This window comes from Gambusia affinis, linkage group LG06 (assembly GCF_019740435.1).
Source record: "Gambusia affinis linkage group LG06, SWU_Gaff_1.0, whole genome shotgun sequence".
NCBI classification, from domain to species: domain Eukaryota; kingdom Metazoa; phylum Chordata; class Actinopteri; order Cyprinodontiformes; family Poeciliidae; genus Gambusia; species Gambusia affinis.
Genome location: NC_057873.1, coordinates 7,062,852 through 7,090,512, shown reverse-complemented (window position 1 = coordinate 7,090,512; position 27,661 = coordinate 7,062,852). Strand labels below are relative to the sequence as shown.

Below are 27,661 nucleotides of genomic sequence, written 5' to 3'. Positions count from 1 at the left end.
AGCTGAAACATTTATCAGTATGTTATTCATTAAAAAGTGGCTTTACATTTATTTTATAGTGGCTTTTGAACCAAAGGGAGGATAACATTTTCAAACACATTTCTTTGAAATCAATCAAATAACTGAATTGGCGCTAAAGAAACACATCAGAGTAATTTATTCTCGCAATATCGGCCCTATATAAATACGCTGAATTGAATTGAGCTTTGCATGATTTCTGTTTAGAAACAACTTAAATTAAGCAAAAAGGAATGTATGTAAAATGGTACGCGCATTTTAATGCCGTTTTTATCAGCTTGAACACCGTAATGAAGGGGCTTTTAGTTTGAAAGTCCTCACAGTAGGAGTCAAATGCGCGTAGAAAAGTATAGCAGGGCACCTCCCTCTCAGTCCATGAGGCTGATTTGGCTCCAGATATAAACACAGAGCTGCTGTTCTTCGCAACTCCTCACTTTCCTCTCAAGCTGCGCGCAGTTTGCTTCTAAAGACCAAGGCGGAGGGAGAAAAACACCAGGAGGGGACGATTCCTGGCGCATTCCCAGGATGGAGGTAGAAACTATTTAAATCTCTGTACAAACATATGCTTTTAGACGTTAAAGTGGAATTGAAATGGAAGCATCACATCTCAGGAGATCAATGGTTGAAGTTGCCGTATTTAAAAATTCTGCTTTCATGGTTTTTTTTGGGGAAGAGTTAAGATTGTTTTCTATTAATATTTAACTGTTTTATAGGGTTGAATGGATCAGTGAGAGCATATAGGATATAAATGCTTCTCACATAGTTTTTGGCTTCCTATACAAAGCAGCACATAAAATCCAATTAATGACACATTCACACACATTTAGGGGAGAGAAGATTTACTAAAACTAAACAAATTGAGATGCTCAGTGAGTTTCAGACTCATCTTATAGCGCATTACCAAAGCCTAAGTGGAAGTAAAAGGAGATGACAGAGCATCTTTTATAAATTGCTCAAATTACAGAGATCTGTACAGCGTCCCCTCTTCATCTGAAGTGCAGAAGCTGAAACAGAAAAGCTGATTCTTCTGAACAGAGGAAATGTATGGCCTGCTCACCGTTTTTGGGAGCCTCCTCCGTGTTTAAAAAAAGAAGTTCCCTCAGACTTTTAACATCACTCTCAAGAGTTTCATGCTACGTGAAAAGTAGGAAGAGAAACACCCAATTTCTTTCCTCCACAGCACATTAGGAAGTGCGGAAGTAATCTGCAAAACTGCTCCCACAAAGCAAAAACCACTCAGTTTGAGGTTAAGGCTCTGCTTTGCTTCTCCTTAGACTCCGAACTGCATGTAGAAGCAGATCTGAGGTGATTTCAAATTTTATTCATAAAGTCTTTTTCTGATGAAGACGCACAAATTATGCCTGAATCGTGGAGACCTTCAGATCTTTTTATTGGGATGACATATGATTCATAGCTGTTCTATTGTTTGAAGGCTGCATAACTTTTCTTTTCATTGACTCTGGACAAATATTGAGCGGTCAACAAATTCTCCCACCTGAGCTGTGGATGTTTGCAGCTCCTCCAGAGTTAACGTGCGCTACCTCTCTGCTAGCCTGATTCACTGAAGAACTGGTTACACAAAACTAACATGGAGGAACCGTCATAATATTAAGGATTTTTGTTGATCAGAAGATTCTGAATGTTTTTCACCGTTTCCATCCGAGCAGTTTATGTTTATCAAATGTGACACAATCGACCAACCTTCTTATTTTTTCTCATACTGGAACATCGATGTGATTCCAAACGAACTGGACATTTATAGAGTTTTGAGTGGGCACCTGAGGATTTTCCACAGGGGCAGATTTCATGCTGTGGTGCTTTTATTTTTCTTCTTCTTTGATGGAAGCACTCCACCACAAGTGGGGCAGGGAGTATTTTGGAGATACTTTGCCAAGCATCTGGCGAGCACATTTATTATGTAATGCATAGTAAAGTCAATGTATAACACCCAGTGCCAGCTGCACTGCTAATGAGTTAGTTTTTTCCTTTTCTGCTCCACTGCACTACGTCATCCGAATTTTGTCAAAGTACGATTATAAAGAGGTACTCTTAGCTGTTCTCGCATAATAAAAGTTCTTCATCACTGGAGCAAATAAGACTGTAATTTGGGTTGATTTACTTCAGGGTTACTCTTTTAACTTTGAGAAGATTAAAAACAATACCTAACTTTATTGAGCTGTGATAAATCTCTGCAAATCAAACATTGTCATGGACCATCCAGCACATGACACTGATGTTTCCTGTATTTTGTAAGATTGTCTTGTTTTTTCTCTCTCTCTCTCTCTCTCTGAGAATATTTGCAGACTTATGTTCACAGATCTTAACTGTATTCTGCTCTGATGTAAGCTGTGGAAAATGCCCCAAAGGACGCAATTACATGCGTTTTCTCAAACTCTTTGTGTTTTCTCTGCAGTATTTCTCATGCTGTCTACAACAGATTCCCAGAATGATAACCTGAAATAGCTTTCTGTCTTATTTTGCTGAACACTTTTGTCGCTTTGGTCCCGTTTCACTGATTGTTTGCATTCCATGTCTCCAGACTGGTACAGATTTGCACAGCATAAAAAACTTTAAAAAGAGAGGACCAAGGTGTTTTTACAAAACATACAAAGCAGTAAAAGAAGATTGTGCAGACTTTGGAAAGACATGTAAGCTTGGGAAGCATTACCATGTGGCATAAAGTGTGTTCAATTTGTTTTTCAACCTATTATGGGAAACAAATGTCTTGGGTTGACAAATTGTGAATGTAAGCTCCGAAGTAAAGTCTCAGAAATGGTTTATTTACATTCTGGATTACTAAGTAGCTTAAATTCTGCAATGTTATGATGGGATGTCTCAATTTCACGTCCCAAATACTAATCTGAGTGAGTTAAGGTGAGCCAATACACCCAGTCTTCTCATAAAATCACCTCCATGTACAGATTTGACAACTCAATAACTTTACAGTGTATTAATACAACACAGTATTCTTAGATCTACATGGGGTCATAGTATTTTGTACGTGCAGCACCTTGCTCACTCACCAACAATGTTTTCTGCATCATCCATTTTACATGACAACAAAAAATTGTTTTTCCCATTTGAAGTTTTTTCTGGAAAGATTAGATGAGATGATGGCAGAGGAGCTTGTTTTTTGTTGTTGTTTTTTCCCACAGATTATGTGTTTCATGTCATACTGTGAGGGCATGGCGGTAGTTTTAACAAATATGTTAAAATAATATCTTATAAAAGTTACATGCTGCTTCTTTGAAATGGATCTGGAGTTTTCCCAAGGAAAAGTCAAAACAGTAGCAACAAACAAAAAGGAATGCAGTAGATAAATCAAGCATAAAGAATTCAAGAGTCTTGGCACCCAAAACAGAAATAAAGTAGTGTGGTGTGTTTTTTTTGTTTTGTTTTGTTTGTTTTTACATCCTATTAGCAGAGTTTTCCACTCCCGTTGAACTAAAGACACAAACTTTAAACAGTGATGTCTGATGTTGTAGAAATGAATGTTGTGCTGTTCACCTTTACAGTGATGTTCTATTGATTTCATCACCTTTCAACATTATTTCAGGAAACAGACCCTGCATATTTAACCGTCTATTTGGTCGATCTATTCCATCTCAGGGAACATGGCTTCATCGTTTATTTCAAAAGAGATTTCTGACATGACATACACCTGCAGTCGTCAATAAATTCCAAACATGCTCCTGCTGAAAATGTTGCAGTTTGTTGAAATGCTAGACTAACAACATGTCTATGTTTTTTATATGACTTGTTGATCATTTGGTTCATTGTGTATTTAAATGCATTTTTAGTTAATTATAGCAAATAAAACTTTAAAAAACGTCCAACTCCATAATCATAGCACTTTGCTTTACATATTATTTAGTTGTTTAAATGTAAAATGAGTCTCGTCACAGCAGGTCACAACACACAGGCAAACAGCGACTTGCAGCAGCCATTATAGTTTCTCTTTAACTGCGACTGTAAAGGGATGAAAGTTCTTAAATGGTAATGAAAAAATTCAGATTAATTTTGTAAAAATCAATGGCTAAGAAAAAGAAATATTGATGCAAAACATGTTTGCAAGGCTCCCAGAACAACAGCAGCTGGGACAGGGGCCTAAGCATAATCAGAGACCAGATCAAGAATATTCCCAAACCAAGCTGAAACACACAAGTACCATCTTGCAAGGAAATCATTCATGTTTTGTGTGGAAAAAATGAGGAACTATTAGCCTAAAACATACTTACTGTGTTGCCTATGCGGATGTATTTTCTCTATATTTACATCTTCTTGCTTCCTTTTTGCGTTGCAGTTCAGATTGTTGGAAGGTTTTTCCACTTTATGTCCAATCGTTGTTTTAAAACAACTAAAATCTTTAAACTGCTTGAGCTTTTATTATTTTTTTCTGTTTTTGCATGATTTTCTGGGTTTTTTTCCTGCCTTTTCTACTAAAAAAAAAATCCATGTGGTGCTCTGCCAGGGCTTGCTGCTGTCACTAGAGACTTTAAGAGCCCAAAGCAGCATATGGACCAGAGAGATACAGGAGGTGGGTTATGAACAAGATAACCAGCACAAGAAAAACGCCCGTGCTGCTGCCATTCATGAATTAATGCAACAGAATGATGCACAGTTTCATTTAAACATAGGATTTATATGCATTACCTATCAAAATCACAATTTCTGGTTGAACAACATTGTTGTTGTTAAAAATTTGTTTGAATTTGAGCTACTTATAGCCAGTTCTAAATGAATAAATAGGTTAATTTAGTTGGAAAGAACCCCTGATAATTCTGACTAAGAGTAGGTGGAAATGACTAAAACAGACTTTATAAGTTCATAAATGACTTTCAGATCTCCCTACAGACCAGTTAGCTCACACAGCCTGCACCACCCTCTTCTAATTTTGGCATATGGCCATTCTTCTTCCTTATTTGGCAGAAAGGTGTGTAAAGATAAAAGCTGCAAGCTGCTACTTGTTTGCAAACACCATTTCACCTCCTGGTCATTTAAAAATTTGAATGAAATCAAAACCTATCAAAAGTTTCTGAATATATATATATATATATATATATATATATATATATATATATATATATATATATATATATATATATATACATTATCCTTGTTGATAAAACTTTTAATGAGTATAAAAGGGGACTTTAGGTCATTGTGGTCTGGACGAACGCTGCCTATTGCAGGTGTAACTTTGATGTTTGTGTAATCAGTGTGCAATCCTAAGGTTTTCATACCACAAAACTTTGACATTTTTCTCCTCTCGGCATCTGAGGGCTGTATGGGTGCTTTTAATCATTTCTACTTGTAAACTTTCAGTTTCAACAAAGCCTATAACCCTTTCACTTAAAAAAAATTGTGATGTTACGGGGATAAAACACTTAAATTTTCAATTAGAGCAGGATTTGTCTCTAATATTAGTGGTTGTGAGTTTCTAAAAGACAGTCTTTTGGAATAAGGCATCTTCCTCTCTCAGTGGTTTTTTTGCCTATGTCAATGTGGAAAATGACACTCTCTCCTACCAGCTTCCCATACTGTTTATACTTGTACCAAGAGATGAAGTAATTTTCCTATGATGTCTATTTGAAGTGTTGCCTTAAAATACATCCAGTCATGCCTCCATTTATCTCAAATGTTATTAATTATCCTCATAAACATGTGAGTATATGTAAATGTCTACTTTCACCTTTATATTAAAACTACCTAAGCTGTTCTTGGTGTGTGTATATCATTATCCTGTTTCTATTTTCAGGTAATCACAGTTACTTATTCTTCACTTTGTGATTTTTTTTTTTAAATATATTTTTTTGAATTATTTAAATAGCATACAGTACCAGTCTGTGCTAGGAGCACCTCCCCGTTACCTCAGGGCCGCAGACGCCCATGGATGAGTTTCGCTCATCCACTGGTGAAAGACTACACTGTAAGAACTGTGGAAAAGACAAATTTTCACTTGAGGTCTGGTTTAAAAACACCTCATGTTTTCCTGGAAAGGCAGCAAGCATTAGAAGTGCCAGTTTCTCTGAAACAAGTGCTGAGGCCAGAAGGAGTTGTTCTCTGTCATTGTTTCCCTGCGGCAGGACTTGCTGAAGTGCGAAAGCTGAAGCTGCAGAGACGATATGAAAGCATAATGCTCTGTCTGCAAATCTGAACAAGATCTGACTGAGCAATTGTCTGCTTTGTTTCATTCTAACTAAAAGATTTCCAGAGGGTTTTAATTTCAGAGAAGCATCCATGATCTTACAGATTATCATCAGGCTGATGATAGATTGTGTAGTTGGCGGCTCTTTGACTGCTGGTGGACATGTTGATGTCTGCTGAGCCTGATATCATGTGCTTCTCCCCCCCTGCCTCTAGGAACAGGAATTGCAGTATGAAAAGAAAGCAAACTTTGTGTGGACAGTCTGACTTTTCTTCTTCTTCTTTCACAGCTGATGGTCACACAGTAAACCTCGTGCTTTCATTCACAGTCTAGAATTAAGATATTGGTTGCACACATCATTAAACATTTGCCATGTCTATCTGAATCTAGACATCTCAGAGTCATCCGAGTCATTTAAAAATAGGTATTTATCTACACCAAGTCCCAGTCCAATGTTTTGCTGAAAAGTCAATAACCGAAGGAATTCTGGATTCTACTTTCTTTGTCTAGATTTTGCAGTATCAATGCATAGCTAAGAAATGTACTTTGATGTTCTGACAATGCATCACTTAAGCGCCACCTATCTTTAGCTTATGTTTCTAAAAAGATGCCACATTTTGACACATACAACTACAGCGTTAAAGTTTACCAACTCACCTATGGGAGCGCTGCACCAAGAACCACTGAAAGAAGCAACACAAAAATTTCTGAAGAACAATTTCATCCTTTACGAAATGTAAACAAAAATTGAGTAGCATCAGATTTTAGCAGTTGGAGGATTTCTGTTTTGTCAGTGGTAAAAGATCATGAGCCATTTCTCCCAGTAGCACTACACGCACATGGTTTTTATTTTGTTCTGTTTTTACTTACCCAGATTGCCCTGTGCCACAGTCCTCTTCCTGCTTTTAGAGCAGTCTCCTGTCGGCCTGGCTTTATCTTTTGAACCGCACCAAAGTTAACTTTAACCAAAGTTTGACTTTTTTTTTGTCTACATTAAATTTCGATTCCACATTCTTACTTCCACAAATGAACCGGACATGAATCAAACTAGAGTTTGATTAAAAATAACGTTTCCCCTGGCTCTGATAAATATTTTGATGTGACACAGTTGCTAGGTTAATTGTAGCATGTTTGCTATGTGTTTTGATATGACTTGTTGATAAATTGCCTCTCTACATATTTCAGTCCAGTTCCACTTATCTATGTGAACAAAAATGATAAGATTGTCCTCCACAAATTTTATGGCTAACTTTGTACTTTATAAAACGTAAAAGGTTAGTGTTTCAGCTGTGTGCAAACCTGACAGATGTGGTCTGATTTTTATTTATTTACTTCCATCTAGCTTTTTTTTTTTTCCTGGTAAAGAAAAGTGTTCCCATATCATAATGCTACCTCTACAACTCCCTTGTCTGATGGCGTGTTGAGCATGATGTTCAAAATTTAGATATTAGCACTTTTGCTAAGCTCTGCTGCAGTTCACATGCAGTCCACTAAATGCTTGTTTGGCTTAAAGAAGAATTTCAACCATCTCCTTGTTTAGGCATACTCAGTTGCTCCATATGCTGTATTACAGCATGCTTCAGATGTGGTCTAGGGGCACTCGGAGGAGCAGAGGGGTTACGAAGCAGAGCTGCTTGAACAGCTCTGGGGCTTTTTCCCAGGCCTTACGCCCCCAAAAATAGTCTGATCTGATCTGTCTTGTAGAGAAACATAGTTTCCCACTCTTTCACAGCCAAGCTTGGGGTCCCAGCTGAGTGAAACGTGTGCGGTACTGATAACCAACTCTTTATTTTTCCCTTTAAGGCCTATTGTAATCTGTTTTGTCTTCTCTGGGACAAAAATAGTGAGTGAGATTGCTCGTGAATGCAGCAAAAGTTATGTTTCATGCTTTTCTTAGATGAAATGTAAAATGTATGCCTTTCACTTTACATGACTGTATTTTACACCACGTTGTGGGCAGCTAGTTTGTTCATATGGGAAAGAGACTCATGCCATAGAAAGTGAATTCCCCAGTTGCTCACATGTAATTTAAAGAGGCTTGTGGGGCATCCCATCCACAAAACATGTACTTTTTATCTGAAAAGTTTGTTTGCTTTCAGACAGCGCACCGTAAATTGCTGATTCCCACTTCCATGGTTAATAATAATCTGACCATTATGTTAAAGCTTTAAAAAAAAAAAAGAATTTGAACAAAATATGCATATTTTAAATGTGAAACTAACCACATCATTTATTAACTGATTTCTGAACCCTTGTCTTGTTAGTTATGCCCTCCACTAAGTGATGGCTCTATACTCTGAAGATTTAAATAACTCATGTCCATTGATTAGCAAAATTACAAGCATTTACGATTTGTTCAACCAAAAGTTCGATTACAGATACGGAGCTGCTCAAAAGACTGTTACCAAGGCAAACCAGACGCCTGATGTTCTTCATAAGTTATTAAAATCAACCAAAGCTTGACTTTTCTGTTAAGTTTGCAATCGAACATGATATGTCAGAAATCTACAAATGAATGTAAAGCAACCATACTCAATAATATCATAATGGTTATATCTCTTTCAATTGCAGCTGCAAGTTTTTTGGGTTAAGTCTCTGCCAGCGTTGCACATTAGAAACCAACCTTTTTTTTGCTCCTTCTTTGCAAAATAATCAACTCATGCAGATTATACATTAACTCTGTAAATTTCATTTTTTATTTTTGCCAGAGAGAGTGTCTAGACTTTAACCTCCAGCCCAGTTTCATGTTTTCTTCTAGCATTCATTTTCTTCCATCCATCGTCTAATCAACTCTAGCTTTCCTGTCTCTACTGAAGAAATGCATCCCCACAGCATGAGGATGCCAATACCATGTTTCACCAAGGGAATGGTGTGTTCAGTGTGATGTGCAGATGAAGCTGGTTCTTTTATCAAACCTCTGAGGCGTTCACAGAACAGCTGCTTTTATTCTAAAATTAAATTACAAAAATGTTTGATTTACTTATTAGGTGACTTTTTGAGGTGGATAGTTGCACTGGATTTTATTTAGGGGTATCTCGGTAAAGGGAACTGAATAACGTTTTTTCTTTTTTTCACTTTAAAGTCCTTGTTTGTCTTTTCCCACCATTATAGAAGACGAAGCTTTTCTTCAGCCCAGACATCTCTCCGGCGACTAAAACAAAGAGCCCTGCTTCCTTTGGCTGTGCAGTTGTGATTTGGGTTTTCTCTGAATGCATTTGTTTTGGAAGGACAGGAAAGAGTTAACAATTGGAGCTTACAAAATAACGAGGATGGGGGGTTGGAGGGCATGTGGTAATTACTGCTTATCAAATATGAGGCAGGAGAGTTTAGGAAAAAGTTTGGATCTTGAGCGAGACAAGCAGACGTTTCACTGTGTTTGGGTGGAGGGAGTGAGGTGGTGAGGTCATGCTGAGAAGAAGAGAAGGAAAAGAAAATAAAGTGTTGCGATTAACCTGGTATGTGTGTTTGTGATGCTTGGGAGATCCATGTTTTACTAGGCGCTGGTCCAAAATGTGCCCAGTGGAGGCGGAGGGAATGACTGAGTGGAAATGCCCACTCAGGAAACATGACAGAAGTGGCAGTTGCGAGCAGAAAACCATAAGTTTCTTAATGATGTGTAAAAGTAAAATGGAAATGCGATATGGTGTGAAACTTACTGATTGAGAGGGAGTGACCACACAAGCAAGATGCAAATCATTTAATGGCAACATGATGCATGAGAATTTCCGCAAGCTCAGAATAATTTGACTACAAATCCATGGAAACCAAAAGCATTAGCAGTTTAAACATATTAACTACAACAGAGAAGGGACAAGAAAACAAAAATAATCCAATTAATAGAAGAAAATCATAAAATTATAAGTCATAATATTCCCGCTATATTCTTGTAACATTATGACTTTATTCTCAAAATACAGATTTTATTCTGGTATTATTTTAACTTCATTCGTGTATAACTGTATTCTTGTGATATTATGACTATACTCTCAAATTCCAATGACTTTATTTTAAAAAATATTACAATGTTTTTATAATATTTATTTTCACAGTACAATGACTTTATTCTCATAATATTACAACTTTACTCTTGTAATCTGCAGTTGATTATTCTTGTATTTTAACATTTAATATTGCTCTAATACTCCATTGTATTATAGAAATAAATGAAAAGAGAAGAAATTTAACTTATTAAAAAAAGTAATAATTTTTTTTATTTTATTTAAAAAATATATTTTTTTTTACATTATTCATAAATAACATTCTTTTAATTTTTTTTTTTAGTATGGCCTAATATGCCATCTTATTATAGAAATAAATGCAGAAAGGAAAAATTTATGCACATTCTACTCTGACGCCAACTTATCATTCAGGGTCAGATATGTGCGGAGTTAGTAACCCTTAAAGGGAAGTGCGGAGGAGGGTGGTGCAGAAATCAGTTTGGGAATAGCTGGAGACGGAGAAAGTGAAGTGGCCGAGCAGTGATAACAGCATGAATCAGCGAGGACATGCAGGTCCCTGCTGTCACAGGCTGCAGCATGACGCTGACCAGCTGCAGGGTGAAGGGCTCACTTCCTGTCGCGCTTCAAGAGAGTTCCTCCAAGGACGGCGCCGAAACACAGCAAACTGCTGCTAGAATACTTTTTTGTTTTCCCCTCGGTCGCCTGGTGCCTGCATTTCTCACTTTGCTTCCTTTTTCTTCTAACGGAGAGGAAGTGGAACATTTTTATTGAAGGATATCAGCGTTGTTTGGTTTTCTGTGGATTTAGTCAAAAGTGGTTTATGTCACTGTCACTTTTCAATCTGACATTTGAATTTTGTCTTTCATCAAACATGGCAAAATGTGGAAAACAAATATTGTACACTTCAAGTAAAACTTACGCCACAGTTATTTCATTATTAATGTCATAACTAACCTCTTGCTAATTTCCTGTCTCTGACTCTAGTTGCGCAATTGAGAAACTTCAATCTTCTTTTGATGAAAATATTTTGCATTTGAAAAATGCAAACTGAAAGAAAAGAATGGAGCTTCAAAAAAATGTTAACTGGTCACAAGATGGTCAAACTTACTTTGTTTGCTTAAGTATTTGAAGATCAGCCTCTTGGGACACAAGACAAATGTGAAAATATCCCTGAATATTTTTTGCTTATTTTTGACTAATTTTCCTTTTAAATGAATTAAAAACTTAGCTAAAAATCCTATGTTAATCCAAGATGAGCCTCTTCTGTTATGTAGTTACCCCTAATTCTGACCTAGAATGATTTTCTTACAGAACTAGTTTTTTAATTATTATTTTAATAGAAAAACAGTCACTTTATCTTAGGTATTTAAAGACATCATTGGTCAACCTCCCTTGAAAAAAAGATTCTTAATCTCAGTTGTGACTTTCTCTATGCATGAATTTAGCTTTTCTGCAGAAGCACCCAAGGTTGTTTTTGCAATATGAGCAACTAAGTCCATGTTAGTTGTTCATACTGATTTAATATCAAGTGTATTAAACATAAGAAGATTAGGATGTTCAGATTAATGTTTTTGAACACCATGGTTATTTTTGGGGGTTTTTTAGTAATTGCTAAATAATCCTGATGGTTTTGTATTGAATTCTTGTTTTTCCAGAAGGATTCTCCATCCAAGCCGTCTGTGGCTGAGCTGGCCGGAAAGTTAAAGGGTCACATTATGCCAATGCCCAACACAAATGATGAGGTAACCATCTAGCCAAACGGTTGTTTAATAAAAACATCTTCAGTACTCTGACTCATAACCTGTTTATACTAAGAAGATTTTCTGCTTTTTCCCCCCTCTCTTCCTGCAGTTGCCTTTTCGAGGACGACCTCCTTGTTCTCTAAAGTTGCAAAATCCTGCACAAGATAAGGAAGTGTCAGATGTGGGTAAACATGGTTCCTCTGTTGATTTATGTGCTACAGTCAGCTTCCTGAATTTTGAAAAGATTTGGGTTTGTCTCAGTCTTCTCACAATATGTTGATCAAATCAAATCTGTGCTTTCATTCAGCCTTAAGTCTGCGTTCAAGAGTACAACGGATTTTGTTGAAAACATTTTTTGGCTATTTTATGTAGATTTTTTTTTTTGTGTAACTATTTCCTTTTTCAAGATAAATATCTAAATGTGTCACACTCTACATTTACAGTGCAAGGAAAAATGTGGCTTAAATAAAATTCTTGAATCGTAGCATTATCAAGAATAATGCTAAACACTAAACAATTAGAACCCAAATAATACTTCTTTACAGATTCATTATTTTCGTGGGACCAACATCAGTTTCACAGTATTTATTTTCCATTTTATTTATTTACATGATGCATATGTCTTTATCAGCAATACACAGATTACTGTTTATATGTATTTAAGTACCCAGTAAGTTCTTGACATAATCAAGTTAACTTTTTGAGTAGAAGTGTATTTGATAGACCTGATTTGACCTCAAAATTTCCAATAGAGGACACAAATCATGGATAAAGTCAAATCTTAAACAAAATGAAAAGCAGTTATTTTGTTTGGAGTGCCAAACATCTTTCAGTCAATCCTTTGATTGAGCAACCTGGGTGGCATTGTTGGAAGCTTTTTTATACCTTCAAGCCAGGGTAAAGTCATATTTCCTTCCGAGAGTCTTTGAGTAAATCAGTCGTGCATTTTTCACAACACACCTCGGTTACTGTGAGTCTATGTGTTAGGAGGGTATTAATCAGTTGATTCAGCTTTGACTGGCTCCTGGAAACAGCATTTAACTCCGGTTGCAGCCACACTCCACTTGCTTCCTGTCACCTACAGAAACTAAAATTAAGGTTTTGTTACTTTTTCAGGGTTATTAAAGTTTTATTTGGAGCAAAAAGGCCAAATATGCAGACTTAAGTTTACTTTGTGGCTTTCAACTCGGGTGCAGCTTCACTTTTTTTTCTTTTTAACTTTGTATGTTCACTATTTATTTATCTCTCTTACAGTATTGCTTGATTAACTAATTTTACTATTTTTACACATTTAATTTGATTCTTATCAATATCTTAATTGTTATTTTTGTAGTTGTATTGAATCACTTTGGTACCTAAACTCACTTGAGATTAACAATGTTTCTGTATTTATCTCTGATGGTGACAGTTTTTGTTTTCATTTTTTGCCAGACATCTGTCTCTCCGACCACCTTCAAAACAAAGAATTCGTCCATCATTGAGAAACTGCAGGTACAACCTTAGACACTTTTGATTGTTTTACAGTGTATAATCCACTACAGGAAGTGAGGATGTTTAAATCATTACTGCCCCCCACTGGTGCATTAGCTCATGACATTTAGGGAAGGAAGGGGTGGGGCTTTTCTTCTCTGATGGCACAATCGGCTCAGATTAAAAGTCTAATGAGATCTTGGGCCACTGAGGCTCTGGTGAGCCTCCAACTTTAGACCCTTTAGTTAGTCGTTCCCACAGCGAGCAGCCATGGGACAAAAGGGCTGCAGATTCTCCCTTTTCCTCTTCTCCCCAGTCCAGGTAGGACACATCAGCGATCTTAACTCAATGGTTCTTTTAGATTTTAGATGCACATAAAGAGGGAATGACATGCAGATCAGTGAAGTGTGAAGGAGAAAAGAAACATCCTAAAGCTGAATGGCTGTAGATCTTGAGGACTAGAGTTGGGCAGCCCTGTCTTTTGGGAGGCAGATTATTTCTGAAATTGTCAGAATTTATTTGTTGCTGGAGTTTGTTTTAATAGTCTGCTTTAAAAGTGGGAGGAATCAGAAGAGCAAGGAAAATAATGCATTTTGGAACCTTGTTTTTTGTATTTGTTTATCGTTTACGTTTGTTGAAATGCTCAGATTTTCATTTAATCACTCTCAAGTTTGACTTCCCAGTACAGAATTACAGGCAAAGTCCCCAACAGATAATCACACATCATTCCTCTCCACAGGCCAACCTCGCTCTATCCCCCACAGCTCTTCTGCCTTCACCAAAGGGTTCAGATGTGAAACTTCAGCCAGCACAGTTGTCGCCCTCCACGCCCTGCACGCCCCTGAGCCCCACCCTGCGACCGCTGCATCTGTCCAGCGAAGACGAGGATCCTGTTAGCTTCGACAGCCCACCTGAAGGGACCCCGCTGCCGAGCTTTAATAAGGTAAACCCATCATCAGGCATGATGATGGATCTAGTTGTTGGTGCTCTGATCTATCCACAACATATTTACTTTTTGATCCATTATGAGTCCTAGATTACTTGTGACCTCATTTGAATTGTTGTATTTGAATTTTTGAGACAAACTGAGCCAATGAGTGGAAAAAAAAAATGAGTTGAAGTATTACTCACGCTACTTGGTGAGTGAGTTGTGACGACACAGCGAGGCACGTGTATATTGTCCTCACAGATGCTCCTCCGATTGGCCAACTTGCATCTTCTGTTTAAGCAGGTCTGAGATAAGCTAGAGCAAGAGGGTGGATTGAAGACAATAATCCACTTAGCCTAGTTAGAGTCCCTGGCTACACTTTGTGGTGTCTTCTCACGCAAACCACAGTGAGATTTCTAACGTGACCGGAAATCATTTGAAGAGCAAAAACAACTGCTGTTGAACTGAAGATGAAGAACATTTAATTTTTGTTTTAGAAATGACAACCAGACAAAGAATATCAGTGCAGAGCTATACAAAATGCACACCTTTGAATGTTTCTGACTTGTTTGTTCTACCCAGACCTCCTCAAGTGGAGTAGTTTTAGCTTCATCTGGTTCACAGAATGTTAAAAAAAAGTCTCTCATTAAGCATCTTTTGCACTCCAGTTATTAACCACTTTATCAAAAAAACATATATGTCAGATCAGCTCTACACTTTATTGTTGTTAAGTGAAGCAGAAAGAGTTATGCTATTCACATATTTATGTTAAAAGTATTTTTTAAGCTGGAGATTAATCTTTTACTACAGGGATTCTAAAGGAATTTTAAGTTCAGAAATTTGTATTTACTTATGTTAAAAAATGGAAATGAATTTTCTCAGGTATCTATATTTTATAAAATAATCTAAAGTGGGTAAAAGAGAAATGTGCAGAACGTGACAATTTATTTATCAGATTACTCAATTTCTTGTCAGAATAATTGATATCTATTCAATTACTGAAATAATCATTAGCTAGAGCACCTAATATAAGTACAGTGATGAAGCCAGTTATAATTTGTTTTCAATTTTAAAATGAGCCAAATTATAAAATTCCAAGGTCTGTCATTTTATCAGAATAAATACAGCTATGTTAAATATCCACCCCTAATTACACAGCTTTTAAACTCTCTTGTGGCGCTTTCTCGTCTTGTCCACACAGACCCGTCCACGATTATCATTCAAGAGGCGTCCGCCTACAAGACAACACAGAAGGTCAGCTGGAGAGGAGGGAGGTGCTACAAGTGACCATTCCCCGTGTGAACTGGACGCCCCGAAAGAAAATGGGAACAAGGACCAGGTGTTTGAGAATCTAACGGGGGAAGCTGAAGCCAAGCAACTGGGCAGTGTAAAAGAAGCTGAAATAAAAGAGGAAGACTTTGAAAAGATTGAGGCCGAGGTGGCACAGTCTGACCCAGACGACAGACAGGATCTGGAGCAGGAGGCGGAACAAGACCTACCTGCAGAGGCTTTGCAGGAGGGACAGGAGCCTTTACAGTCTGACAAGCAGAAGGAGGGGGACGTTGAAACAGAAAAGGGGCAGGACCAGACGCCTCAAGTGACAAAACAAGAAGAAAACGACAATATGTGAACTATAAAAGCCTTTTCTTTCTGGAAAAAGAACATACAAATAGGTATATGAATGCATTCATTAGGAGAACTACCCTATTTAAGAGATGATCTATTTAAAATATCTCCGCCATTCTATTTTAAAGGACTCTGCCGCCCTCTACTGGCTGTCTTTAGAACAGGTCTTTCAGCACTGGACAGTTGAGAAAAGCCGCTGTTTGGAAAACAGCTGTGGAAACATGGAAAGAAAAATCCTCACTTGTACCTGATCATGGGAAATATTTGTTAAATTTTCAAATCCCTCTTTTTGTGGGACTTTAAGTTCAAGACTGATACGAGTTCAGCCTCACCCCTCGGGCCTGTCATGTATGCAGTACAGAGAGCAACATTAAATAATAGGATGGATAAAGGTATAAAATACCAGAGACTAGATTAGGGTTCTTTTATATATGTATGATGGTAAACTAAATCACTTAAATTCACTCTCCTTAAAAATACTGTGTATGTTGGTTTGTGTGGAACAAAATGTACAGATGTTCTGACCCTTATGAAAATTAAAGAAAAAATATTTCTAAAATCTTTCAAATTACAGTGCCCTAGACAATTATCAAGACTCCTGATTGTGAGGGATAAAATTACAAACACCACTTCAACCAAAGTTTTGAAATCAGGGAGCATTTCTCCAACTGAAGTGACCAGAAATCAGTAAGACCTCCTGGATAGCAAGATGCAACCAAGTCTTCAGAAGATGGACAGACCCACACAATGACAGGTTCTTCACTTTTCCTTGCAGTGAAAATGATGTCCTTTTTCAGAGAAATTATCATGTTTTACCAGTTTTTATTTCAATATCAGTATCAGTATTTTAAAGAACCTATGATGTCATGATGCACGCGGAGGGTCTAAATCGAGGAGAATAGCCCCGTTGTATATAAATCCTCCACTACACTGGAAATGAGGTAACTTTATACTTTTTCCTCCTTTGTTTGCAGCCATTTAGTTGGCATGAAGTGGTTATGATGACTTAGTGACCAGTGGGTTCAATCCCCATACTGGCCAATTGAAACATAAAGGCTTTCAGAAAATCAACACTTCAAAATAGTAGAAGGCCTTAAATTCAACCATTATGCATATTATTTTGGAAAAACTGAGGTCATAGGTTCACTCCCAATACCGGCCAATAGAAATCTAAAGTCTTCAGAAAATCAACACTTAAAAATAAAATAAGGCTGGAGATTGAAATCAACAATTCAAAACAAAAAAGTCTGCAAATTAAACTATAATGCAATGTTGATTTTGAAAAACATGAGCATATGAGTACTTTTATCAAATCTTCGGATGTGGAAAGATCATGTAAGTTTTTCTTAAATCCACGAAAACTCAACATTGTGTATGACCGGTTAGCTCAGCTGGCCACAGCGTGGTGCTAATAATGCTGAAGTCATGGGTTCAATCCCCATACTGGCCAATTGAAATCTAAAGTCTTTCAGACAATCAATACTTCAAAATAAAAAATTGCTGGAGATTAAAATCAACACTTAGAAATAAAAAATGGCTCTGAAATAAAATCAACACTTTAAAATAAAAAATTGCTGGAAAATAAAATCAATCACTGGTGAAAGTAACTTTCTCAAAGTATCTATGCCAGTCACAGGTGATGGTGATTGGGTTTCTGATTGCTCCTTGAAAAAGTAACTTAGATTACAAATAACTTGATCTGGAAAGTAACTAAGTTACTTTTTTAGTTACTTTCAGCAGCTGCTAACAACAACGCTCCACCACCTGTGAAAATTACATTGAGCAAGTTATTTTATAATGGTAACATCAATAATATATCTCCACTTATAAGATTGAACTGAAGGGGAGATTGTTTAATGGTTATAACAATACAAAAAAAAGCTTTAGTAATTTGTGCGTGTCTTTATGTGTTCCACTGTTCTCCACATCACAGTGACATCACTGGCCACAAAACATCAATATCTTGCAGAAGAAAATGTATCAAACCTCTTTTGGTAAATGTTTTGTTTTTCCTTAATACCTAAAAAATTTCTTATAGCAGATATTGAAGTTGTCTTTTCATGATATACAACATTTTCTGACTGTTTTATTCATCTGGACTGAGCAGCATCTTTGGCTTGTAAAGGTTGCAGACCCCTGGACTGGACAGACCTGCCCACACTTAAACACAATCACCACCAAAGGTTTGTCTGGTGACATCAGTGGCTTAAACATGGCGTTTTCTTTGACATCTCCAGCATTGTTGACAGCTATCATTCCTTCTCGGCATAAATCGACTTTTACCAGAGAACAGAATTGAGTTTGCTGGTCCCTTGTCCATGACATCTGTGTGTGATGGTGTGGTCAGGTACCCGCAAAGGTCGTCCTGTAAGTGTTACATGCTGATATAAATGGTTTCGACTTATCTGACGTGTCTCTTAACTCCCTTAAATCTGCTTGGAGTTGAGTGGCATTCTTCATCACTCAGTTCTCCAGGGCATTATTCACAAAGAAGCAGCCATCAGTGTGGGATGTGGCCAGAGGACGTCCACTTCTGTGTGTTTCTGGACTTTTCTGGCATTTCTGTATGTAACCTTATGACACTCTGTGAAACCCTAAGCTCAGTAGCCACTTCTGTTTAATTACATCCTGCCTGAAACTCCACAATGGCGAGGCACAGTTGATCATCTGCTAAGTGTCGTCTTGGTCTTGTGACGTCAAAGCGCGATGATGAGGAAATGTATTGGTTGATTCCTGGTTAAAACGCCTGCTGTGAATTTTGTCATTAAGCTCCGTATTACAGAAAAGGAAGTGGTGCAACAAGGACTGACTCATTGAATAGTGATACATGAGCACTTAAAGGTTTAGAGAAGGTTACATTACGTTCACCTCTACAGGTTGTTGCACATTTTGGCTTCATCCTGTAATTTCACCCTACCTTGTATGAGTAATGGATATCATGCCTGTTTGTGCTTTATTTTTTTTCTATTTCTAACCTAAATAATATTTGGTAATGTCACATAGTTTATTTATTCACTGTGAGATTAAGTCATACATTTATCCTGCATTTCAAGTAGTTAGGTAAATATTTGTAAATTCCTAAGCAGATACCGAGGCAACTGGATAATGTTAGATGCTTTTCTTTAAAACTAAAAGTGCTGATTTTTATAAGTATTTTATTCATAGAGCGAGTCACCAGCGACTTGTTTTGTAAAGATGATAGAGTTCATATCTTGTGTTGTTATTCCTGGAATCTGCTGAAGTCTTTCTTCCAGTTTGAGGTCACTGTCTCAAGGTTTCAGATTAACTGTGAAGCTACTTCCAAATATGACTTTTCACAAATTTCTAGTTCTGATTTGAAGCTCTGTGTTTTCTTTTCAAGAGTTCAAGTTCCTTCTTAATGCTTCTGTGGTGTCAGTTGTATCATCTGTCATTCTGCTGTCTTCTGTATTTTTTTAAGCAATAGAGGGTTTCACTATAACTAACTTGTCTGTTTGGATGTTGGCTTTCACAGTCACTTTAACTGTGGGATTCACGCTCACACTTGGCATGTTTCAACATGTTTGTACAATTGCAGACGGTTTCTGATTGTTATGTTCTGGTCTGTCTTTGCACAAGCTACTCTATCTACAAATCTGTTTGTAAAGTAGGGTAAAGATATCTAAAATATTTTTTAAATATGTTGTCTATAGCAGTCACACATAAACAAAAACTGATTAAGGCAGGCCCTTAGAGAGGGTGCAATGAGGAGAAGATAAAAGCAGAACTCGTGCTGCAATCTTTTCTGCACTTTGTGTCACCTTCAAGGTGTGCTGAGTGGAGCCCAGCGCTGGACAGTGAATGTCACTCTATATCTGTCCAGTTTGTATGACTTGTAACATTTCATTTCAACTGGAATTCAAAAGTACCTTACTGATGAAAAAGGGAAATTAAATTTGATAATTTTCGGCATTAACGGATACTTTATACTCAACCAAATCTAATTAATTCTCAAGGTAATGTCTGAGGAGTTTTGGTCAGGTCACAGAACTGGTAAACACAGCTGGGTGTTGCACAGAAGGGGAAAAGCGTGCAGCACAACAAAGGTGAGTTACCTTCTGCTGGACAATTATCAAGTCAGCATTTCTCCTTTTGTGTACATCATATTTTTGTGTTACATGTCATTTTTATTCATCTGTAATATTCTAGTTTATTGAGAAAGTAAACTTATTTTGTTAAGCCGTAAAACATAATAATCAAAATTAGCAGAAATGCTTGAATTAGTTCAACATTTTGTAATGAATTACTGAAATAAATTCATCTAAAAATACTTTTAAATTATTTAGACGCATGTGTGGAGACAGTGGTTGGTATTTCCGACCCGACTTTCAAAAAATACCGGAGTTGTGTCATTATATTCGTGTTGATTCATGTGGTAGAGTGAAGAGGCTTCAGTACCGCCTCCCAAGATCATCGCCCATTCGGGAAAAGTCGCCTGTCAACAATTCGGACGAAACCGAAACGACTCACCTGCCAGCCAGTCCAAGAAGGGAGGACCTGGGAAAGAAGACACTTTACCCCCAACCCCGAGGGAGCGCTGCCCTCAGCTTCTTACCGAAAATTAAAAATTGTTTGTTGTTGTCGGTCGGCGAGAACTTTTTTTTTTTATTTACTTTTTGAACCGAGACTGATACGTTTCAAAACGTATTCCTTCTAAGTTGACACCGTTTAACAGGCGCTTCCGGGTCTTTTGGAAGACTAAAACCACGGAATGAAATCTGAAGAGAATGGACTTGGAAGAAATTAAGATAAATCCGGACCAAAAGGTACGTTAGTAAAAGAATAGGTATTTCAAATTGCTATCCGTTTTAGTTCTTCTGTCTATAGGCCTCTCTGACAAGAAAAATGTTTTAATTCTCAAATTACTATAATAAATGTTGCAATTATAAAATGATTTCTCTAGCAGAAATATGTATTTGACTAATACATTTTAGGCTAATGTCAGACAAGTTGACAGGTGGGGGCGTGTGATCCCCAACCCCGAACACTTCCAATCAGTCTAGTTTCTTATGTCACAGAGATGCTGCATTTATTTATATAGTTGTGTCTTTTTTAGGGGAGGGAGGTCAGCTAAAATTTCCAAAAGAGTTGTATGATAAAATATTCTATTGAAAGAACATTAAAAGAGTTTTCAAATTGTACAAATATTATTAATGTGGGTTTAGATATAAGAACATTTTAAAAACGTAATGGGACAATTTTAAAGCTGTAACAACAAATGACACAATATCTGGATTTTAAATGTTTTTTTCTTCAAATATGGTCCTGAAATGTTCATCACAAATGCTTGATTTGATGAATAAAAATTGGTTAATTGACTTATCCTAGCCTTTTAGGCAGCAAAAAGGCATGCTGAATCTGATCTTTGTAAGTGTAAACCTCAAAAGAAAAATGCATTGGCTTGCATTCTGTTTTACATGAAACCTTATAGTGGAATACAAATTTGGACCTTGCTTGGATAAGAATGGGCCATAAGTCAAAATGGTTAATTTATTGTCCTTTTTGCAGTAAAACAATATGCTTAATTTAGAAAATGAACAAACAAACCATTTGGTTGGGTCAAGAAAATCCCACTGGTCATTTTTGTTAAATCAAACACAGTTTTGTGGGATCACCTCTGAAACAAGCCCTAGCTAGGTGGTTAAAAGGAACGTGCATAAAGTAAAAAAAAAAAATAATCCAGCGCTTGAAGAAGCACTTGAAACTGCAAGCGCTTCTGCAAACTCACTAATAGCAACATATTTACTTAATATCGCTCTGAGAGCCCATTCTCTTGTGATCACAGGATAATAAAACCCCTGAACATCTGTCCTAATGTTTGATTTTGGTGTGCTGCCAATTTTGGCCACTCATTTTGGTATGTGATTATTAGCAGCCACACCACCTGGACATCTGTTTGAAAAAAGTTTTGGAAGCCGCCCTTATTTTTGGGAGCTGACGTTTTCCTGAAACTATAATTTACAGCCATAATTTACAATGACAAAAAATACGGCAATAGAAGGTAAAGGTAATTTTGTTTATATAGCATATTTTCAGCAACAAAGCAATACAAAGTGCTTTACAGGAATTAAAAGGAAATACAAACAAAATAACAAACCAAAGGAAACAGCAAAAGAGGAAAAAGAATCTAATGTTGATCTAAAATATGTAAGCTAGGTGTCCCTGTTCAGGGTTACCAAACAGGAGCACCTAGAAATAACTATTTTGTGTTAATAATCAATATTTTTTATAAACTCTTAGGAAATGGTAGATGGTCAAGATGGTGAAGCCGGTGAAGGAAAGGTTTTTCTTCCACAGGTGAGTTTTTATCACTGTTTGTCTATAGTTTTTCTTCTGCATGACCTTATTTTTAATAGTTAGCAACAATTTCATAAGAATAACATTAATACATAAATACAATGAAGCTATTAGCAAAGCAATTTACTTTAGCATTTTCCTTTTTGTCATTTTAAGATCTTGAACAGAAAAATTAACTTAAGTTTCAACCAATAGTTATTAATCTGTTCTAGATATTCAGATGTTAGCTATGCAAAGCATTGGTAGGGATAGATAAAATGATATGCTTCTGAAGACTGCAGTGTCTTTGTAAGTGGAAAAAATTGCACTGTGATACTATATACAATCTAATGGTTTAGAGAAAAGATCACACCCTTTTGCAGTTGGAAAATAACTTTTTTACTAAGGCTACACATTTTTAATCTCACTTCAAGTGTAAGAAACCACATGAACCAAAGATAGAACTAATGTTAAAACAAAATGGAAACGTCTGCAAAAGGCTTTGCTAAAACTAGCAAAAGGCAGGTTAAACAGAACTGCCTATAAACTGGATTACCAAACAGGTAATATTTGGGTGAAAAGATGATAAACAAATTAAATTAAAACACATTTAAAACATAATATGGAACGATAACTGAAACACAAGTATAATATAAACAAATATGGCTTTCTAAATCTGATTATAATGACTTTTGTCTAGTGTGGATATTGAAATTAGCTAAAATTTGTTTACGCTATCTATTTAGCACATGCAATGCTAAGGCTATCTTTGGTGAACAAACCTTCATCATGAGCTAAACTCATCATCACAAACCAAAATTACAGGAAAACCTAATGTATAAATAATACGTTATAGCATCCTAGCCTGTTTGTAGTGACTTTGTGGCCAATTCTTTGGTCAAAGTGTGAATGTTCAGCAATGCTAGGCAGTAACAAATGCTAACCGCTTAACAGGTGAAAGGTTAAAATCATCAAGAGTGATCAAACATTCTGTAACATCAACACAACTCCAGTTTGTGAGCAAACCTAAATCCCAGTTAGAACAGCTTCTTTGTCTGTTAGTTTTAACTTTATAGCTGAGTCTGGTCTAAATGTGTGTGATATTGATCTGTTAGCTAAAAAAAGAGACATTTAAACCATTTTTTCTTTTGTTAGAGCAATAATGGGGGGACAAGCATTAAACCAAACCATAAGAACAGGACAAGTCTACAGGTAGGATCATAACATTGCTCCTCATGAGCGTTTTCTCCATAACGTTTCCTTTAAAAAACAGTGAACCCCGTGTTTTAACAAATTATTTATTTTTTATTTTTTTGTATTTTCAGAATTGTTTATCCCACAATGGAAAACGCAGCAAACTGATTGCTGCCTTCATTGTCATTCTCCTTATAACTGTTGTGATTGTCATCTCTGTGGTTGCGTGCTGTGGTATGAAGTCTAAGCTTACTGTTTGTTGCAAAAATACAATTTCTTTAAATGCTAAAGATATGATGATATTTATCTAGGTCACATAAGTACAGGCTTAACTTTCAGTGTGGTTTACTTGTTGATAATTTGTAATTATTTTTCAGTGACTCAGTGTTTCAGCTTTACGCGTCTAACACTGTTTTTCTTTAAACAGCAAACAATGACGATGAAGACGAAAAATTTGACCGAACAACGTTTAATCTGCAACAGAAATTTAATGGGAGCTTCCAGATGGAAACTCCATTTTCAAATGAAACCCAAGGTCTCAATGATGTCCAGAGAAAGGTTGGTGATATTATTTATATAAATATTATTACAAAGCCAGACATGGTACCCAAGACACAGATAAACAATGAGATGGCTGTTGCTTTATCTATGTATTTGCCTCTCTTATGCTATTTTTTTTTTCTCTACTTCTTTGGTACAAAAAAAAATGGGATCATTTCAAGTTCTAATTAGAAACTAAATAGAAAATAAAGCAAAGTTTTAAAAAAGTATATTTCTTTATTATAATAAACACAATACTGTCTTTCATTTGTATCATCTTCACATGCATAGGCAGCCCAAGGCAAATGAGAGTTAAGCGGCCCACACCCCCAGCTGTTCCCCAAGACCACCAAACTAGCACGATAGACAAACTAAATGCTTTTACAAATGGAAAAACTATATTTGTTATTTTTATAGTTGCTACACAATAGCCTGATGTCTTCCTGTTGCTGCCACTGCTGGAGAAATATAATAAATCAAATGTGTTAACTTGTTTACTATAAATGTAGTGTTTATCAGCTGATGTTACTTTCAAATAATTAAAATAATATGGCACAGTTAAAAAGCACTCTTCATTTCAAAATTTCTGCATTTTTTTTAGTTTACAATTCATGTAAGGTGAAAATCAACTGTCAAAATAACATTGGTATGAGGTAGACTAATTACAAATCATGCTAATAATAGTGGGTACATTACATATATAGAGTAGCCTAAGAATGATAAAGAATCTGGTGTTGACATGCTAGTATGGGGACCCTAATGAAAATCTGCTTAGGGCCCCAAAAAGCCTTGTGCTGGCCCTACAGGCAGAGCTCCTGTCTCTGTCTCTGCAGAGCTCTTTTATTCATCTTCTCCTGACTGTCACAGCTCATGTCTCTTCCAGATAGTGCGGCTCCACTCCAAATAATCTTCCTTATATGGTTTTAACCTTCAGTTCTAGAGAGGTTCAGTGTACAAACTCTTTTCTGATCTGCTCTGAAAAATAACCAAAAGCATTTATGTCTAATGTTTTCAAGAAATGGTTGGGGTTTTTTTGCCTTAAAATGTATTTCATACATAATATTTTAATGTGTTTTGCAGTTCTTTTAAATAATGCAAAAGTATTGCAGAAATAAAGCACAGCTATCATTTCTTATAAAGAATGTCTAGGTTGCTCTGGGCTGGTCTTCCAACTAACACCACATTCCTATTGTTTCTTTTTGCATGTTCCTACTTGCTCCACCCAGCTGACCGAGCTCTATGAATCCTCCCATGCTCTGGGTCGTTTCTTCTCAAACGCGGAGACATTTCACCTTGGGTAAACACACAAGCCACACAGTGGTTATTGCACTGTAATCTTCCCCGTGTTGCATGACACGTTATGCTTTGTGCTGAAGTTAACCAGTGCTTCCCTCTGCCTGCAGGAGTGAGTCTGCTGTCGTGCAATACAAGCTGACATTTATCTTTCCAGAAGAAGAGCTTAGAAACTCCACTCTTAGCAGAGAGATTGTGTACAATGTGCTCAGGCAGTTCATCTACGACCAGAATGAAGAAGAATCTGGGGCTATGTTCATTCTCCCAAGTTCCTTGAAAATGCACTCAATGCATTAATCAGATCTTGCAAAATGAGCTCCTGTAAAACCACTAAAACCAGTTTTCCAGGATGGGAATTTTTTTTTACGTAATGGCCTAGAGACAGTTGACTTGTCAGCTGTTGTTCACCACACAAACAGAAACCCTGCCCATGTGAATGCTCTCTCATGACCAGATAGCATAAACCACATCGTTGTTTTACATTTATGATTTTTATGTACTGTAATGTAGATTTTGTTGTGTATTGCCATTGTTTTTAAGCTCCGAAGGTCTTTGTTAAAACCTCAGATGTCATATATTGATGTAGCGGAAATGATGACCTGCTGTTAGAAGTGGGTACACACACGTTTAGTTTTCAAGCAGACATAATTTGCAAACTGTAACTGGACTTGCCTTGAAATATTTGCCTAAAGTGCAACAAACACTGAAATAGGCAGGTACAGAGAGACAAAGAGTTATTTTATTTGCCAAGTGATGAACTTATTGACCTAAGTGTAATTTATAATGTTCTTTTAATTATGTGTGCTTTGTGACAAATATTAAATATCTAAGTTGTTTCATTAATTCTTTTTTTTTTTTTTTGCTGCATTTTAGTATTTTTTATGGACAACAGAGGGCGCAGGTGTGCCTCACCAGGGGTGTGTTTTTTTTTTTACCTTTCAGTGACTAGATATCTTACCCTGAACGAGCTTGTAGAGAAGGTTATTAGGCCCGAGCAGCAAAGTGCTGCGAAGGCTTATTGTTTTTGTACTGTTTCTTATTCTTATTTTTCTGCCCCCCCAAAGAGGGGGCTTTATGGAAGCTTTATCATATTCAAAAACTCACCAAACTTAGCGGACACATCAAGCCTGTTTAAAAAATTTAAACAGGTTTTAAAAAAAAAAAAAACCTTCAGCATGTTTGAGCATGCCGAAGGGAGGTTAGCAGAGGTCAAAGTTCACCTACTCGCCATGAAACACAAAACTTTTATATCTCCCACACAAAAACACTCAGATGTACCAAACTTTCAGTGATTGATCATCATTGGGTGTCCTACCATACCCAATGGTCAAATGATGACATCTCTTAGGCCTTACCCCTTTGAACTAATCAACATGAAACTGTCCAGAGAAAGAAGACATGTTGGTGTGTCGTCGATTCCAGCCCTGATCGGATTCCTTGTAGCAGGTGGGCGTGGCGAAGTGACCTCTAACGCCGCTGCCATACGTTTGGCTCTGAATTCCACAGTTTTGGGCCGAGCTACTCCAAAGTCACTAGGATGGATCCTTATCCACCCCCTGACAGAAATCCATAATAAAATTTGGTGGGCGTGGCCTAATTTCTATATAGCGCCCCCTAGAATATTTGAAATGATCAGCCCCAAGCCATGCTTTAACCTAGAATTACGAAACTTGGTACACATGTGTATCTCTACAGAGCAGTCCTGATCACATAGTGATGGTCATTTTATATCATCACCTCAGCCCCGGCCACTTCCGGCATGAAGTCACCTTTTTTTTTCTGCTGTATGTCTAACTTTTTCTCTGTTATTTATATGGATTTAATTATGTGCAAACTGAGATAAATGATAATATAAAGAACTCTGTCAATGCTGGCTGAACCGTGTGGGCGTGGCCAAATGGCGAATATCAGTCCCTCGCCAAATTCACACGATTGTCTTTAAATCACACATTGATGATCAGATTGGCACCAAACTTGATATGTAAGACCTTTGTTCACCTCTAAAGAGCCCAAAAATTTTGAAATGTAATTTGACTGTACTGCGCCCCCTACGTTAATACATCAGCCGTATCTCGTCGCTGCATCGACCGATTTTCACCAGATTTTTTGTGAGTTGTCGGGGAGCGCTGTGGAACGCATTCATGTGTGTGTCGCCTGGCAGTCGGGCAGGGAAACTGCGTGATGGCTTCTGTGGTGGCGGGTGGGCAGCGGTGCCAGAACCCCAGCCGGAGCGGTGCTTGGCTGCGAGGGCCGCACGAGGTTGCTTTACAACTTTAATTCCAGTTTATGATTGAAATCGTAAATGTTTAACGCCTTGAACAAACACAGTGGTCTTAGTTAATCAGTTTGCAGGCGTTTTTGTAGCCCTATCCTCATGCTTCATCTAGTAAGACTTTAACATGTTAAATCTCAGAGGGTCATGTTGTAGAAGTGGAACCATTTGGTTGAA

At 37.0% G+C, this 27,661-nt stretch overlaps 2 protein-coding genes across 2 annotated transcripts; both read left to right on the top strand.

Moving 5' to 3' along the window:
- Nucleotides 1-287: 287 nt before the first annotated feature.
- On the top strand, nucleotides 288-16,450 carry zgc:153184 (uncharacterized protein LOC751652 homolog). Its single transcript, XM_044119666.1, has 6 exons — nucleotides 288-549; nucleotides 11,781-11,867; nucleotides 11,977-12,048; nucleotides 13,299-13,358; nucleotides 14,077-14,280; nucleotides 15,467-16,450. Exons 1-6 carry the CDS (start codon nucleotides 544-546, stop codon nucleotides 15,893-15,895), a joined length of 858 nt encoding a protein of 285 aa, XP_043975601.1. The 5' UTR covers nucleotides 288-543; the 3' UTR covers nucleotides 15,896-16,450.
- Nucleotides 16,451-16,578: 128 nt separating this feature from the next.
- Nucleotides 16,579-26,048, top strand: LOC122832676 (TPA-induced transmembrane protein). The gene is made up of 7 exons (XM_044119667.1): nucleotides 16,579-20,675; nucleotides 22,150-22,206; nucleotides 23,341-23,397; nucleotides 23,511-23,613; nucleotides 23,807-23,937; nucleotides 25,146-25,216; nucleotides 25,323-26,048. Exons 1-7 carry the CDS (start codon nucleotides 20,637-20,639, stop codon nucleotides 25,507-25,509), a joined length of 645 nt encoding a protein of 214 aa, XP_043975602.1. The 5' UTR covers nucleotides 16,579-20,636; the 3' UTR covers nucleotides 25,510-26,048.
- Nucleotides 26,049-27,661: the final 1,613 nt, after the last annotated feature.

Excerpts from the sequence above, each read along its gene's own strand:
- zgc:153184 (XM_044119666.1), top strand. Across the intron at positions 11,868-11,976 it reads TGCCCAACACAAATGATGAG|TTGCCTTTTCGAGGACGACC; the intron begins GTAACCATCTAG and ends CTCTTCCTGCAG. Across the intron at positions 13,359-14,076 it reads CCATCATTGAGAAACTGCAG|GCCAACCTCGCTCTATCCCC; the intron begins GTACAACCTTAG and ends TCCTCTCCACAG.
- LOC122832676 (XM_044119667.1), top strand. The coding sequence starts at position 20,637 with ATGGACTTGGAAGAAATTAAGATAAATCCGGACCAAAAG. Across the intron at positions 23,614-23,806 it reads CTCTGTGGTTGCGTGCTGTG|CAAACAATGACGATGAAGAC; the intron begins GTATGAAGTCTA and ends TTCTTTAAACAG. Across the intron at positions 23,938-25,145 it reads TCAATGATGTCCAGAGAAAG|CTGACCGAGCTCTATGAATC; the intron begins GTTGGTGATATT and ends TGCTCCACCCAG.